Genomic DNA, 13,178 nt, shown 5'->3' on the forward strand with positions numbered 1-13,178 from the left:
GCGGCTGATTGGGTTAGTGAGTTTGACTAGTTGATAGCATTAGCGGATTGTAGAAAGATGTTTGGTAAATTAGTTGTTAGCTGATAGCTAATTACATTATAATTTAGCTTTCAAGAGAGTACTTGCTTCTCATTCACAAAAGTTTGCCAAAGTGAACTAGGTAGGACTAACAACACAATATTTATATCATTGCAAAGTAGATAAAGTGCAGGTTTAAACACATAACAACATAGTCAGCCAGAGCCAGAAAAATGACTCTGATCTTGAAATGAGCTTTGTAAAGTCCAAAAACATGAGAGGCTTGAAATCACCACAACAACTATGCACCGCTATCATCAGCCACAACTTTCTCATACGCCACAGAATCTCTGAACCTCCGGGGAAGCAAACACCGGCCACCGAACCGCTGCTGCAACCAAATGATCACAGCCAACAGCATTCCCAGGCAGGGAATGATGATATCCCAAGCCGTGGAGTAGAAATCCGCCCTCGGGTTCGCGTACAAGTACGACCCTTCTACTTCCATGGCAGCAGCATAGTTGTGAACCCTGTAAAGATCATACGCGTGTGGCAGCAGGCGCACTAAGGTGGTCCCCATGTAGAACCACCGCGACAGCGCCGCCTCTCTTGAGCTGTGGAAGATGTTGAAGAGAACCTGTGGGAACAGAAAACCGTCCAGAATGAATCCTGCGTATGACCTTAAACCACCCCAGGTGGAAGATTGTGGATTAATGTTGTCCTGATAGGGAGAATAATAAGATAATGTTGTCCCTGTAGCCATGTTTTTGTTGCACATCCATTTCACCAGGATGGTGAGCAATCCACCTGCAATGTAAAGAGGGAAGGAAACAAACACTGTTTTCCTCTCTGATACCCACAGCCCTTTTCCATTCCCGGTTTCCCATTTCGCGCTCCATGCTAGCTGCAGGAGGCGGGCTTGCAGGAGGAAGGCTACCATGGTGACCACCCTCACGATCACCTCGTTCACTTCGATCCATCCATCCGCCCCAAACATGGAGCGTCGTGTTCTTCGTTGATGGCTGCTCAAGAAGAGGGCTTCGAAGTTGAGCACCAGAGGGATCATGTGGCCCAGGGTGAGGACAACCAGCATTAGCAGTGACATGAAAGGAAGCGTTTCAGGGTGGCGTTTCGCATAGAAAAGCTGTAGAACGACGAAGATGCAGGCGAGGGTGTTGGAAATCAACACCATTATGATCTCTAAATCCATCCTCCATATCGATTCCCTGGCGTACCTAGTGTAGTAAGCAGTTGAAGTAATGTTGAGCTGCGCAAAGTAGAGAGGATCAGACGCCTTTCGTGTGCTTCGTATGCTTCCTTTCATCAGGTTTCTCCTCCTGGCGTTTACTGAGGGGAAGTCGAATTCAACAAGAATCTCACAGTCCTGAGAATCCTGTTCTGGTTTCTGAGTCTGAAATTCCAGCTTTCTGCACCCAACCATGCACAGATGCCCCGTTTTGCCATGGTAAATCCCCTCAGCAATGATCTCTACTTTACCTCTAGAATTCAGAGATAAATTTAGCGAGGCAATCTCCTTTGTGAAATCGATATAAGATGCATAGAAGCTGATCAAGTAACTCATTTTCAAAGGGCTGCTAGAACTGACTTTCTGAGAACTTGTGTTAAATCCATAAAATTCAGCTTCAACACCGCCAACTTCAGAAATTTCAGATACTTGAACATAATTATCTTCAAAGAGTTCATCACCAGCAAAGATTGGAAATGCACTGCCCCAGGTCGAGGAGTGTTGTTGTTTAGAATATTGGACAGAGATGTCAAGTCTCATATCACGAGATTTCCCATCTGGGTATTTCTCCTCATCTTTCATGGCGGCCTTGAGTGGCGGGCATTGCTTTGTTACTTTCTCTGTTTCTGTGTACTTGTAGCTTAGACCTGGAAGAGAATAATAATATCCATCCATGTTGATTTCAGTGCTTCTGAACTTCATCATCTGGAAGTACCCAGAATCCTGGGCTGTCTTGTTTGTCCACATTTCTCCCACACCTCTGTAGGCATTTTTGATTGTCCAGACAGCAGGGTACCTCAAGCTCAACCTTAAAGAACAATCCCCGACACCACCATCTCCGGGCAGATTCAAGATTCGACAAGCCACGATGCAGAACTGATTCTTGCTGTCATCCCATGATCCCTCTCCAACAAACGTTGTGTTGGGATTAAAACCTCGGTAATAATCATCATAGCTTGTGTTTTGGAACTTCACCATGAATCTCACCTTTCTTTCTTGATCAGAACATTGAATTTGATTCAGGGACATGAAGCGAGGAGAATATCCCAAAACCCCATCCACAGGGCTGCAGTTCTTTGAAGGTTTACAGTCCCCAGCATGCTCCAACTCAAAACTACCGTAATTCTCCCGAATTGCAGAGCAAAAGCTTCTTCGCCGCACGCTAAGTGATTGGTTCTTCTGAGTTGTGACTCCGCCTTTGCAGACAGCTCCAAGATCCTTGGACGCCAGTGAATACTTGTAGGACTCAACATCAGTGAAAGCAAATATCTTAATTTCCTCAAAATACCTCGAATCCTTGTTTGACCCCAGGCTCTGCAGGCTTCCATGAACAAAACCGCTGGAGATGTCGGAGTTCTTCTTTGCAAAAGAGAGCCTGAGAACGGCTTCAACATACTCAGGCTTCCCTTCCTTGGAATACCAGGAAGCTGATCCCACCATGCAAAGCTTCCCAGAACTCTCCGAGAAATAGCCGCTCAAGAGGAACGACAATTCCCGTGGCCCACTGTAATTCCCAGCAGCATAATACGACCACCCATAGGATCCATATCTGGAATATTTATAAGAATCATCCTCCACATAAGAGGGTCTGAGCGTCAAGGACGCTTTAAGTTTAAAAATTTCAGGATCCTCTGTCGTGTAAGCGGATTTCTGGGTGGGCTGGAAGGTAAGAGAATTGATGGAGGTATTAGACAACTGACCAAGTGATTTACTGGTCCATAAACTCTCACCGCCATGGTAGTAGCTACTCGCAGTGGAGAGGTAAGGTAAAATGTCAGAATGATGAACACGTTGAGTCGGGGTAGACTCAGATACATATGAAGAGCAGTGATAAGAGTATGGAATTTCAGGAATATTGGAAGAAGAAGAAACTGAGGATAAGCAAAATATAGAGAGAAGTAAGAAAACAGGTAAAGGAAAGATGACAGAAGAAGAAGAAGAAAGGTGTATAGCCATAATCATGCAATGGAGAAAGATGAAGATTCCTGCAATGGGAATCTTTACTTTATAGTGCTAGTTCTACGTATCCAGCAAGACTTGGCAGCCCCAAGTCAACCCCACAGTTTCCTTCCACTTTCTTCCACTTTTAATTTTGCATCGAATGAATATGGAAATCAGTTGCACATAATTTTCAACGTTTCTGTGTGTATCTATCATTGACAAAGTCGCCCACTCCCGGCGGACCAAACAAAAACCACCCCAGGTAGCATAGAGATAAGGTTGCATTATTGCGGTAATTTATATCATGGATTAGGATCCACATAACAAAATTATGGACCCTGGATCGAAACGACGAGGTACAGAATTCATACTCGTAAGGTACAAAATTTCATTACACAAAAAACAAAAAATCACAACACAAACACATACACAACTTGTGTTCATATGCACAAAATTTCACCAACACAAAGACACAAAAATTCAAAATTTTACCAACACAAAGACAAAAATTCAGACACAATTACCAATTTATTTCAGGCAACAAAAGACACGTATACATGCACCAGGATCCACAGTGCACTGTGAATCCTAGCACATAGTATAAGGATTGCATTATAGCTTAGTGATGAAAGCTATCTTGGACTTTTTATCCTTTACCTTAATCTTAACCAAAATAGGGTGCACCAAAGTCCATGCATGACTAGTCCACAATGTGGAAAATAATGTTAAAAACTTGACTTAGGCAACAACCAAGTAAATCAAACGGCACATAAGGACATTTTTATTCTTTTCCAGGGGAACAACATACTGGGCAGTGGGCATCTTCAATTTCCACTAATCTTTTCTTTTCACATATACTCCGCATGACAAGTTTGAATGTAAATACTCCATTCCTGGTGGTGATAAATCTTCAGGTTTTAACGCATAACAAATAACTATAATTAAATTAGATACTCATGGCAAGTATCACTGAGTTAAAAAAAAAAAAAGTTTTAACTCGAGGTATGATCAATAAGAAGGTGAAAGTAAGTAACTATCTGACCAATTGAACCGAGATAGATACAACTTAGAAACTAAAAATGCAATATCAAGAATACCCAAGAAGCATCTTTCCGACTTTCCATAATGCAACTAGCCATTCATTCCCATACACGATTCACTATGAGTAAATCGATTAACTTATAAACAAAACATCATATACAGCTCCAATTAAAAAGAGAACCACCAAATCTGATTTGTAATTATCAACATCAAGGCTAGATTGTTATGTTAACCTTAAATTTCAAGATGCCTTTCTGTGTTTAAAGACCAAATTCTCAGCCCCTCTACTCCCTTTAATCATCAGGTCAGTAATAATGATAAGAAGCATAGGAGGATACAGATGCAGAAACAGGCAGAGGCACGGTCGCTTTTTCTGCTAGATATAGAAATTTATCGCAATCCTTAGCGCCAACCTGAGTAAATGACTCTACAAGTGTCTTGATGAGGCCTGCTACAGATTTCTTGAAAACTTCTGAACAGCTTTTGTCACCTTCATCAACATCCTGCACCCCTCCGCTAACTAGGCTACCTACTTGAGCACCATCTATATATGTTTTGCATGCCACCAGAACATCTTGAGCATGCAGAACAAAGTGTCCCTTGACTAAATCCTCAAAATGCTGCCAAAAACAAAAAGACGAGCAAATCCTAATCAGTAAAGCGATTAAACCAATAGCTTGAAAAGGCCATCACTATCATCCAATTACAAAGCTCATCTAACATTTTATTATATTCCCTATTTATTCCATTTGGATTTGTTATTCTCGATTAGACAAAAAGATCAAATATCAAAGCGAAATTTATACAAAAGGAAAACATGTAATGCACCTTAGGTGGCTTCCGTATGGAGTAAAGCATTGTTCTGAGATTTGAGATATATGTGTTCTCATTGTATTGTAGCGAGCTCTTCTCCCCTGCAACTGTCCCTTCGGATCCAGCAAATCCTGGCTCGTTAAAATAGGGCTTTGCATTCAAAATCAGCCCTTGTATAGAAACCAAAACCTGCAGCATGGTTGATTCACGAGGCATCCACTTCTCCTTCCCATGGCCACTCCAAGTGTTGAGGAGGCTCAGGCATACTTTTCCGCAGTTGTACAAATTTGGATTAATACGAAGACCACCAGAATGGTAGTACACTTGCTGGGAACAGTTTTATTGAAAACTGTTAGTCATAAGATAGTGCATAAGAGAATAGACAACAAACCATGTGACATACCGGTGGAACATTAGGATAGCTGCTAGGAAAATAAACGTCAAAGAAGAAAAGCCCATCATGGTAGGGAGTTCCTGCAGCTCCAACTATAACTGCTCTCAAAATATCCATTCTTGATTCATAGACTCTAACAAAGATCGTATCTGCTCAATAAAACATGATTTTGAGTAAGGTAAAAATCAAGGCAACTGCAGAATATTGAAGGTTACCAAAATTATTATTGATTCCGATTCCAATGTTTATACAAAACAGATGGCATACTTTTACTAAAAGTCATAACAATTACTAAGTATTTGATTCTAATTCCAATTCCCATTCCCATTTTGAACCAAACAGCCCCTAAATCTTTTCAAATTATATGCCCTTTGATAGAAGCTTTATGCCAGTAATCTGTATATTATTTATCAATTTCCAATCTGTAGCTTTTGCAGGAAATGAAGTTCCCCTAAAGCTAAAATTGTCTTTCTCATAATGTAGCTTCAGCAAAATAAGGAACCAAATTGATAGCCTCTGAACGGAATTTCTTACAAAGGACTAAAATTGGCATTGTTGTGATAGTGGAGTACCAAATCTCATTGATTTTAAATTCATAGACTAAAGGTAGAAAAACCACTGCCATGCAACCAAAAGTTGAACTAATTCTTCTAGTACATAATCACCAACCATGATATTCTATGATTGAATAAATGCTAGACAAGAACCAAACTGATTTTTAGTAACTTACAGATTTTTCTTTATACATCAACCCAAACTTAAATTTTGGGGTTTGGGTTTGGCACTCAAACCAAATCGAAATATTTGGTTCAGTTTTGGTTTGATAAAAATGCCAAACCAGAAATATTAGCCTCCAAACCAAAACAGACCATTAGATGACTACTCCTATTAATGAACTTCAAAAGGCTCATAACTGGAATTCCATTTGCTAATATAAGGAATTTTAAAAAGTGAAAGTTCAAGGTTACCAGGCAGATCTTTCTCCAGAATCTTCCACTCCTCCTGTATTCTTTTGACCCATGTTTTTGATGCCTATAACATGAAGAATAATAAATATAAGGAAAAATTAGAGAACAAATATTGAAATGGCTTCAAAGGACAAAGATAGACCTACCGCGTTCACTTTTCTGGAAGCATTTCTAGAATAATGATGGTCTGCATAATCCTGCACAGTGTCAAACTTTTTGAAAGCACGGAATCTCTCAACAATTTCATCTATATTTGTAGACTGCATTGAAGCTGGTGCATTTTCTGTAGCATTTGTATTCTTGTGACTTGTGACAGGATCTGGGTACAAGGAGACAAATCCTACAGGAGGCAAAACACCATCATGAAGAACGTGAGAAAATAAACTTGGAGGATCTGCAATAGAGTGGTTCGTTGAAGTTGGGAGGACATTCATCCAATCAGCCATCCAAGACTTTGTTGTAACTTTAGGAAAATAAGGCTCCAGAGGAGTAGATAGGTTATGTGAACCAAAAGAGGTGGTGGCACGTTGTGACCTCTTTTTAGACTGAGAGAACCCAGGAAGACCAAATACCTTCTGCCCTTGCCCCGGGGGTGATAACTCTACAGAATCTTTGTATGTTGAATCAGTGCCAACTGAACTACCAGTTGCAGCTGATCTCTTCACCCCTAAAGCAGGTTCTACAAATGGCACAGATATCCCAAGCTTCCTGGTCCTACCAGACCTATCCCCAAACGTGGAGCCACTTCTTGACGTTACCTTTTCCTTCATCTTGTGAAAGTTAACTAACTCAGAAGATGGAGTGGACATTTTCCCAGAAGACATGCTTGCAGTTTTCATCTGCGCAGGAGACAAATAAGATGGAGTGCTGCTACAGATTGAACTCAATTTATCCCCACTAGGAGCAGGCCACCAGGGAATTGATGCCTCAATTCCTGGAGGAACATCCATTCTATCAAGGTACACTTGCAAATTTTTGTACTGATCAAGCGCTGACTCATCATAAAACATGTCCATATGCTCATTATCTCCATATAAGTCATCAGAGTCCTCCAAGTTTATTACATTTTGTGGTTCAGAAGTGAAATTCTTATTTTTAGTCAGAAACCCCTTGACTGTTGCAGTATTTTCTGAACCACCACCGGTACCAAGTGAAAGATCGACAAATATCTCCTAAGAAATAGAATTATTGGACAAATGTAAGGCCCATAACTAAGATTATTATTCAGCAATATATTCCTAGTAAAACAAGAAACTAAAATTACCTTCCCTTTGCCATTTGGTATAAAACTCCCTTCTCCAAGCCGAGCATCATTACAATCTTCTTCGATGTCAACATCAATTATATCATAAATCTGGAAAAACGGGTTCCATTATTCTTGCCACCAAGAGAAACAAATCAAATGCTAAGGGGAAAAAAAAAAGATTTAATGTCATTTTAAGATTCAAAAAATCTTTTAGCACTTAGAGCTCCTTTCCACAACTACTTCAAGAAAAAAAAAAACATTGGTTTTTTGTTCAGACATTAGTGGATCCATATTAAGAGGGGATTCTCTTAACAAGCATGCTTTAGATGACAGGTTTACAACATTACTCAGTTCCTACAAATATTGGGTTTTCAAAATATAAATGAAGGGGATGGCCGGATGGCTGAGAACCAAAGTGAGGAAAAGCACAACACTGAAAAAATTAAGATTGTTTCCTCCTCATTCTGATTTTTATCCAAGATTAACTTTGTCTAGTGCCAATTGCTAAAAGAAGAAAAAGACCTCCCAAACCTTGCTTACAAGAGCCAAAAAAATTTATTCCCCCCCCCTCCCTATTCCTATTTCAAAGATGCACCAATATCAAATAATCACACCAAAACAATAAAAGCTAAAAAGAAAACTAAACCCAGTCATCAACAACATTATAACTGGCGAATTCTGGAGCCATAAAACAAGATAGTTCCAACTAAGTCCCATGCTTAATAATCCACTACCAAACATACAACTAATTCTAAGAGAGAAACTGAGGAAGAAAAAATCTACATAGCACGATAAGATATAATAAAGTTTTTTTGTTTTCAAATGGCGTGAGCATTCCCTACCTCCTTCCGTTTAAGAGAGTTGGAAGTCCGATTAATCGGCGGCGCAATCTCAACGACTTCCTCTTCCATTGAGCTTCCGCCGGGGAACACTCTTTTCCTGCACCAATCCAACACGGATAAGTATATATATAAAATAAAATTCAGAGAGTGGGTTGTGTGCGTCCTTACTTAGAACTGTGGGGAACGTATCGAGCGAGCGGCGGCGGAGATTCCATGGGTGGATTTCTAGAAAACAAAAAGAAGACTTCCCAATATAGAAGAGGCAGTTAGGGCAAGGAGAGTTTTGGGCTGTGTCAATCTCTTCACTTTTCAGATAATCATCAGAAAAAATAAAATTCCCGAGGATCCCTACATACATAAAAACAACCCACAAAAAGAGAACCCCGTAAATTTCTCACTTCATCCCTACCCTTTCCTTCTCGGGAGAATCTTGATTTTCCGACAGTGGCTTTGGCGCCTGCTAAGTAGAGGCGGTCGAACTCCAAGGTGGCTTATTCAGAGTGCGTTTGAAGGGTGAAAAATGGGAATCATTTCATTCTTTATAAGGGCAGACTTTCCTTTGTTTGTTTTGGTGTCATCACGGTTGGAATTCTGATCATTTTCTACACTCTTTTCTACATTCTAAATTCTACTTCCCCGTCCATATCATCTATTCTTGCTGATTAAGTAAATTTTATTTTATGGGCAATGTGATGTGATTACTTAAATAAATTATCAAATTTCTTACTACTTACCATAATATGCATATTCATTTTATATTTATTTTATTTAGTATTATCTTCAACAACGATCGGTATTTTTTTTAAAAAATAAAGTCTATAAATCGTAAATTTTTCTATAATGATATTGTAATTTTCTATATATATAAATTTCTTACTACTTAGAATAATATGCTCACTAATATTAAATTTATTTTATTTAGTATTAACTTCAACAAAGAAAAAACTCCTAAATATATACTTTTAAAAAAAATAAAGTCTAAAAACCCTAAATTTTCCTATAATAATATTGTAATTTTCTATATATAAATTTCTTACTACTTAGCATAATATGCTTATTAATTTTACATTAATTTTATTTAGTATTCACTTCAGCAAGGAAAATACTTCTAAATATATAATTTTTTTTCAAAATAAAGTCTAAAAATCTTAAATTTTCCCATAATAATATTATAATTTTCTACATACATATATATATATATATATATATATATATATATATATATATATATATATATATATATATATAGAGAGAGAGAGAGAGAGAGCATTACAATATTATTATAGGAAAATTTAGGATTTATAGACTTTATTTTCAAAAAAAATTATATATTTAAGAATTTTTTCCTTGTTGAAGTTAATACTAAATAAAATAAATGTAAAACTAATAAGCGTGTGTGTGTGTGTGTGTGATCCAATGAAAAAAAATCCTTAGGTTGTGCTCAACTCTGAAAATGATCTCGACTATATCATAATTTCTAAATTGGTCATCATCAATTATTAATTTACATGAAATGGTGCATTAATTATGCACAATTTTATTCATTTTAGTCCTTCGTTACCTATATTGAGGATTAAATTGAGTAAATTTTTGCATGATTGAGAGATCATTTTAGGTGAGTTTGTAATTGATGACTAAATTGAGAATTATGAGATAGTCGATGGACTATTTTCGTTATTATCTCTCTGAAATTTAATATTCATTTGATGATTTTTCTATGGACTAAATTATGTACAAATGAACAAAAAAATGTAACTTTTAAAGTCAATGACAAAATTATGTCATTGTGCATGTATAGGTGACTAGACGAAGGACCCAATCAAACATTATCTCTTTTAAAAAAAAAAATGATATTATGTTGTAATTTTTAAAATAAATTATGCACAAACTCAATAATAGGTAGGTTAGATTGGATTCCATTTTGGATTGAAAACTATACTATATAGTTACAAAACACAAATGTTTGATTTGTCAAATTAAAGATCTTTAATATAATTACTATGTATTTAGTATAAATGTATAATTATATTGTCACAAAATACAAATATTTAAGATTTTTTTAATCAAATTTTAAATGTTTGGATGTAATTAGCAAAATGGTGTTTTCACCAACCTAAATGTTTGGATATAATTGTTATTGGAGGCTCGAACTCACAATTTTTTTCAAATGGAAGTCCAACGCGGATACTATTATACCATATAGTCTTGGTATCCATTATATTAAGCTAGTTAATTTAAAAGTTACATATTGTATACTTAATAAAGCTTTGTAAAGGTTAAAGTGATGCCTTCTTACAATCTTACCATATAATTATTATATTGCTATTTTTTAAAAAAATAAAATTGTTTTTAAACGAGGCCATAAAGAAGGAAAAAGAAACATATATAATGAAATTAAATAAAGTATTGTAACAGAGTTAGTACTAAAAAAAATTATTTATTAAAAAATTATTGTTTCTATTTCATTTTGTGTAAAATTTATTTTAAAAAACAATTCAAAAAATAAGTAATGAGTAGTTTATTCAATTGACATTATTATTTTTTAGTTTGTTCTATGATTCTTGGAAATACTATTTGAACTTTACTAAATTTTATCTTTGTTTTTTTTTGTACTAAATTTTATCTTTGTTATTCGTTAATTTTCTATTAAAAAAATATGGTAAAAATATAAAATTGAATCAATGTAAATATGATATCCTAAATATTGAGTTTAATAATCTAAATTATACCTTAAATTTTAAAAAAAATTATTTGTTTATCACTAGCAACCTAATACATATTTCTAAATCTTATAAAAATTGTGATACATACAAAAAGAAAATAATAATTCTTTTCAATCACAAGCGTAATAGATAATCTTTATGATATACAATTCAAACTTCTAAAAGAGTTGAATTGTATTTTATATTAATACAAGCTCATATCCATCGCTAAATGTAGGAAAAATGCTACTTAAAAATCCCTCATAGGGCCCAAGCTCAATTTTTCTCAACTCAATTAGTAAATTTTCATAATCAATTTTTATTTACTTATTATCCATTTTGAATGTATAATATATCAAAGAGAAAATTTCAATTTTGGTCCACTGACTATTGGAGGTGTGTTAATTGCAACACTTGACTTTCAAAAATGTTAATTTAGTACTTTGACTATGTAATTTCTTTCAATTTTGGTCACGCCGGCCAAATTGCCGGCCAAATCTCACCAGAAAAATTTAATATGTCAAATAATGAGGGTATTTTAGTCATTTTACCTATTTTCTTTCTTCTCCAATGATCTTCCCCATTTCCGACGGCGTTCTTCTCTATTTCCGGCGACTTTCTTCCAACATTTTTCTTGAATTCTTGGATTTTTGGCATCTGATTCTGCGGGAAAAGGGGACAGCGAGATTTTTTGAAGAAACTGTCAGCGAGATTTCTTGGATTAATGAGCTAGGGATTTTGCGTTTTGGGGATTTTTGTAGCTATTAAAGAAACTGTCAATTGAACCAATTATCCACAACCATGAGTTCTTGTTACAGAGAACCATAACTATGTAAGGTTCTTTTCATATAACATTGGTTCAAATGTTTAGCCATTTTGAATTTTGTCACCATTTGATTTTATTTTTTTTAAAATAGTTTTTGAGTTTAGGAATTTGTACTGGAGGAAGGAGAAGTGCAAAGAAAGCGAGAGAGAATGTCGGCTCGATTAATGAAGAAAATCTTGAAAGAGCAAGAAGCTGCTCTGCACCAACAAGACAGTGAAGATGATTCTGAATCCCCCGAATCTTCCTCTGCTTCTCGAAGAAACCCCTTTGATATTCTTGACGAGGATGAGGATGAAGAGAAAGAGCAGCACAATGATTCTGATGATGTTGACCAGGTGAGATTCTAATTCCCCGTTGCCTTCTGTCTGGTTTGTATGTAATTTTCACGCTGTGATGGAACTGTGTTTGAGAGAAAGTTGCATTGTTTAATTTTGCCTGCAGGTAGATAAGTCAGAAATCAACGATAGATCCTCGACAAGGAAGGTTGATACGAAGCAATCAAAGACAAGCTTATCGGAGAAATCTCGCCGGAAATGGAGGGAAGTTCATCGAGAAGAAAAAACATTAGTAAAATGACTAAAACACCCTCATTATTTGCCCTATTAAATTTTTCCGGTGAGATTTGGCCGGCAATTTGGCCGGCGTGACCAAAATTGATAGAAATTGCATAGTCAAGGTACTAAATTAACATTTTTGAAAGTCAAATGTTGCAATTAAAACAACTCCAATAGTCAGTGGACCAAAATTGAAATTTTTTCATATATCAAATTAAACATTCGACTTATATATTACCTCAAATTGAACTCAAATCCACTTTTGATCTGACCCAATTTGGAAGTAGACCCTATTTAATATATTACCTCATAATGATTATTTAAAAATTTATTTTTAGCTAATTTTCTAATATTATTAAAAAAAAATTAAAGTAGTTAAATTAGGGGAAAAACCATAGAATAAATACTCACATTTTGAGATATGCACCATTTTTTGCATTCTAACATGTGCAAACAAGTGGGGTGGGGAATTGATTCCTTTTACGAGCTGATGAAGATGTTGAACTAATTTGTTTTGAAAAATTCATTAAAGAAAAAATACAAGATAATGAGCTTATATTACATTTTGGACAATGAGAGAATTTACT

At 36.0% G+C, this 13,178-nt stretch overlaps 3 protein-coding genes across 3 annotated transcripts; 1 reads left to right on the forward strand and 2 right to left on the reverse strand.

Annotated features, from left to right (window-relative positions):
• Positions 1 to 319: 319 nt before the first annotated feature.
• Positions 320 to 3,220, reverse strand: LOC109187378. Its single transcript, XM_019337565.1, has one exon. It carries the CDS (start codon positions 3,218 to 3,220, stop codon positions 320 to 322), a length of 2,901 nt encoding a protein of 966 aa, XP_019193110.1.
• A 1,079-nt stretch (positions 3,221 to 4,299) lies between these two features.
• Positions 4,300 to 9,115, reverse strand: LOC109188316 (probable ubiquitin-conjugating enzyme E2 26). Its single transcript, XM_019338941.1, has 8 exons — positions 8,678 to 9,115; positions 8,510 to 8,606; positions 7,686 to 7,775; positions 6,568 to 7,593; positions 6,422 to 6,485; positions 5,463 to 5,602; positions 5,075 to 5,386; positions 4,300 to 4,866 (listed from the first exon to the last, which is right to left on the reverse strand). The coding sequence occupies exons 1-8, from the start codon at positions 8,722 to 8,724 to the stop codon at positions 4,552 to 4,554; spliced, it is 2,091 nt and encodes a 696-aa protein (XP_019194486.1). The 5' UTR covers positions 8,725 to 9,115; the 3' UTR covers positions 4,300 to 4,551.
• A 3,026-nt stretch (positions 9,116 to 12,141) lies between these two features.
• Positions 12,142 to 12,613, forward strand: LOC109187379 (nucleolar protein 12-like). The gene is made up of 2 exons (XM_019337566.1): positions 12,142 to 12,372; positions 12,479 to 12,613. The coding sequence occupies exons 1-2, from the start codon at positions 12,187 to 12,189 to the stop codon at positions 12,611 to 12,613; spliced, it is 321 nt and encodes a 106-aa protein (XP_019193111.1). The 5' UTR covers positions 12,142 to 12,186.
• The last annotated feature ends 565 nt before the right edge of the window (positions 12,614 to 13,178 follow it).

This window comes from Ipomoea nil, unplaced genomic scaffold (assembly GCF_001879475.1).
Source record: "Ipomoea nil cultivar Tokyo-kokei standard unplaced genomic scaffold, Asagao_1.1 scaffold1421, whole genome shotgun sequence".
NCBI lineage: Eukaryota > Viridiplantae > Streptophyta > Magnoliopsida > Solanales > Convolvulaceae > Ipomoea > Ipomoea nil.

Bases quoted from the DNA above. Each gene is read 5' to 3' on its own strand.
- LOC109187379 (XM_019337566.1), top strand. From the start codon at position 12,187: ATGTCGGCTCGATTAATGAAGAAAATCTTGAAAGAGCAAGAAGCTGCT. The intron at 12,373-12,478 runs GTGAGATTCTAA...TTTTGCCTGCAG, and splicing joins ATTCTGATGATGTTGACCAG to GTAGATAAGTCAGAAATCAA.
- LOC109187378 (XM_019337565.1), bottom strand. From the start codon at position 3,220: ATGGCTATACACCTTTCTTCTTCTTCTTCTGTCATCTTTCCTTTACCT.
- LOC109188316 (XM_019338941.1), bottom strand. From the start codon at position 8,724: ATGGAATCTCCGCCGCCGCTCGCTCGATACGTTCCCCACAGTTCTAA. The intron at 6,486-6,567 runs GTAGGTCTATCT...TTCATGTTATAG, and splicing joins CTTCCAGAAAAGTGAACGCG to GCATCAAAAACATGGGTCAA. The intron at 5,387-5,462 runs GTATGTCACATG...AACTGTTCCCAG, and splicing joins GCTATCCTAATGTTCCACCG to CAAGTGTACTACCATTCTGG.